General features: G+C 43.7%; 1 protein-coding gene across 1 annotated transcript in view; it reads left to right on the top strand.

The window, feature by feature from the left end:
- LOC102037584 (heterogeneous nuclear ribonucleoprotein U-like protein 2) overlaps positions 1-1,527 on the top strand; it is an 11,205-nt gene extending 9,678 nt beyond the window's left edge. Inside the window, 2 exon segments of the mRNA XM_031065652.1 lie at positions 496-603; positions 1,480-1,527. Coding sequence (XP_030921512.1) covers positions 496-603; positions 1,480-1,491 — 120 coding nt within the window. The 3' untranslated portion in view covers positions 1,492-1,527.
- The last annotated feature ends 277 nt before the right edge of the window (positions 1,528-1,804 follow it).

The following is a 1,804-nucleotide window of genomic DNA, read 5'->3' as shown; positions in this document are numbered from 1 at the left end:
CATCCCATTTTTGGGCATTTTTGGGGGCATTTCCCACTTTTTGACCAGTTCTTGGCTGTTCCCTGTTACTTCACGTCCATTCTGGGCATTTTTGGGGCGTTTTTGGGGCAGTTCCAGGGCACGAATTGTTTTAAAGCGGGTTGAACTGGGTTTTTTGCTGGTTTTGACTGGTTTTAAACTGATTTTACATGGTTTTAACTGATCTGAACTGGTTTAAACCATTTTGGACCGGTTTAAACGATTTTTGGACCAGTTTAAACCATTTTGAACTGGTTTAAACCGTTCTGAACTGGTGTGATGTGACATCGACTGGTCTGAACTGGTTTAACTGAGTCGTTTTAAATGGGTTGTTGCTGCTTTTCACCAGTTTAAAATCGGATTTTTACCGGTTTTTAAGGGTTTTTAACGTCTTTTCCTGGTTTGTATTTGTCTGAACTGGTTCGTACTGATTCATACTGGTTCTAACTGGTTCATACTGGTCCTAACTGGTCCCAGGGCTACCGGAACTTCTACGAGCGCTACCGGGGCTACGACGATCGGTTCTACGGCCGCGACTACGACTACAACAGATACCGCGACTACTACCGGCAGTACAACCGCGAGGTGGGCCTTAAACCGGGGTTAAACTGGGGCTAAACTGGGATTTATACTGGGTTTACAGTGGGTTTACACTGGGGTCACTACAACAGATACCGCGACTACTACCGGCAGTACAACCGCGAGGTGCGGTTTAAACCGGGGTTAAACTGGGCCTAAACTGGGTTTAAACCGGGGTTAAACTGGGCTTAAATTGGGCCTAAACTGGGGTTAAATTGGGCCTAAACTGGGTTTAAACCAGGGTTAAACTGGGCTTAAATTGGGGCTAAACTGGGATTTATACTGGGGTTAAATTGGGATTTATGCCAGAGTTAAACTGGGGTTAAACTGGGATTTATACTGGGGTTAAATTGGGGCTAAACTGGGCTTAAACTGGGGTTAAACTGGGGCAAAAATGGGGTTAAACTGGGGTCTACACCAGAGTTAAACTGGGCTTAAACTGGGATTTATACTGGGGTTAAATTGGGATTTACACTGGGGTTAAATTTGGGCTAAACTGGGGTTAAACTGGGATTTATACCGGGGTTAAACTGGAGTTGACCTGGGGGATACCCCACGGTTAAACTGGGATTGACACGGGGATTTAGGCCGGGGTTACTCCGGGGTTACTCCAGGTTGTAAACCCCAGAAATGAGCGGCTCCAACGGGAACTTTGAGGTGGAATTTGGGGATTTTCGGGGTGGAAATTTGAGGAATTTTGGGGTGGAATTCTGGGGGGAAATTTTGGGGGGGAAATCTGGAGGATTTTTGGGATGAATTTTGGGGAATTTCGGGGTGAATTTTGGGGTGAAATTTACGGATTTTTTGTGAATTTTGGGGTAAAGTTTGGGATTTTTTGGGTGAATTTTGGGGTGAAATTTACAGATTTTCTGTGAATTTTAGGGTGAAATTTGATGATTTTTCTGGTGCAATTTTGGAATTTTTGGGGTGAATTTTGAGGTGAATTTTGGGGCGAAATTTACGGATTTTTTTGTGAATTTTGGGGTGAAATTTGTGATGTTTTGGGTGAATTTTGGGGAATTTCAGGGCGAATTTTGGGGCGAAATTTCCGGACTTTTCACAGATTTTAGGCTGAAACTTGATGATTTTTCTGGCGCAATTTTGGAATTTTTTGGGGTGGAATTTTGGAATTTCTGGGTGGAAAATTCAGGATTTTTTTTTTTTTGGGGGGGGGGCAACGTTTGAGGGTTTTCGGTGTGAAATTTGG

The sequence above is a fragment of the Geospiza fortis genome, unplaced genomic scaffold (genome assembly GCF_000277835.1).
Source record: "Geospiza fortis unplaced genomic scaffold, GeoFor_1.0 scaffold1163, whole genome shotgun sequence".
NCBI classification, from domain to species: Eukaryota; Metazoa; Chordata; class Aves; order Passeriformes; family Thraupidae; genus Geospiza; species Geospiza fortis.
Note: the sequence above shows the minus strand (reverse complement) of the source record. Positions and strands in the feature narration are given on the sequence as shown.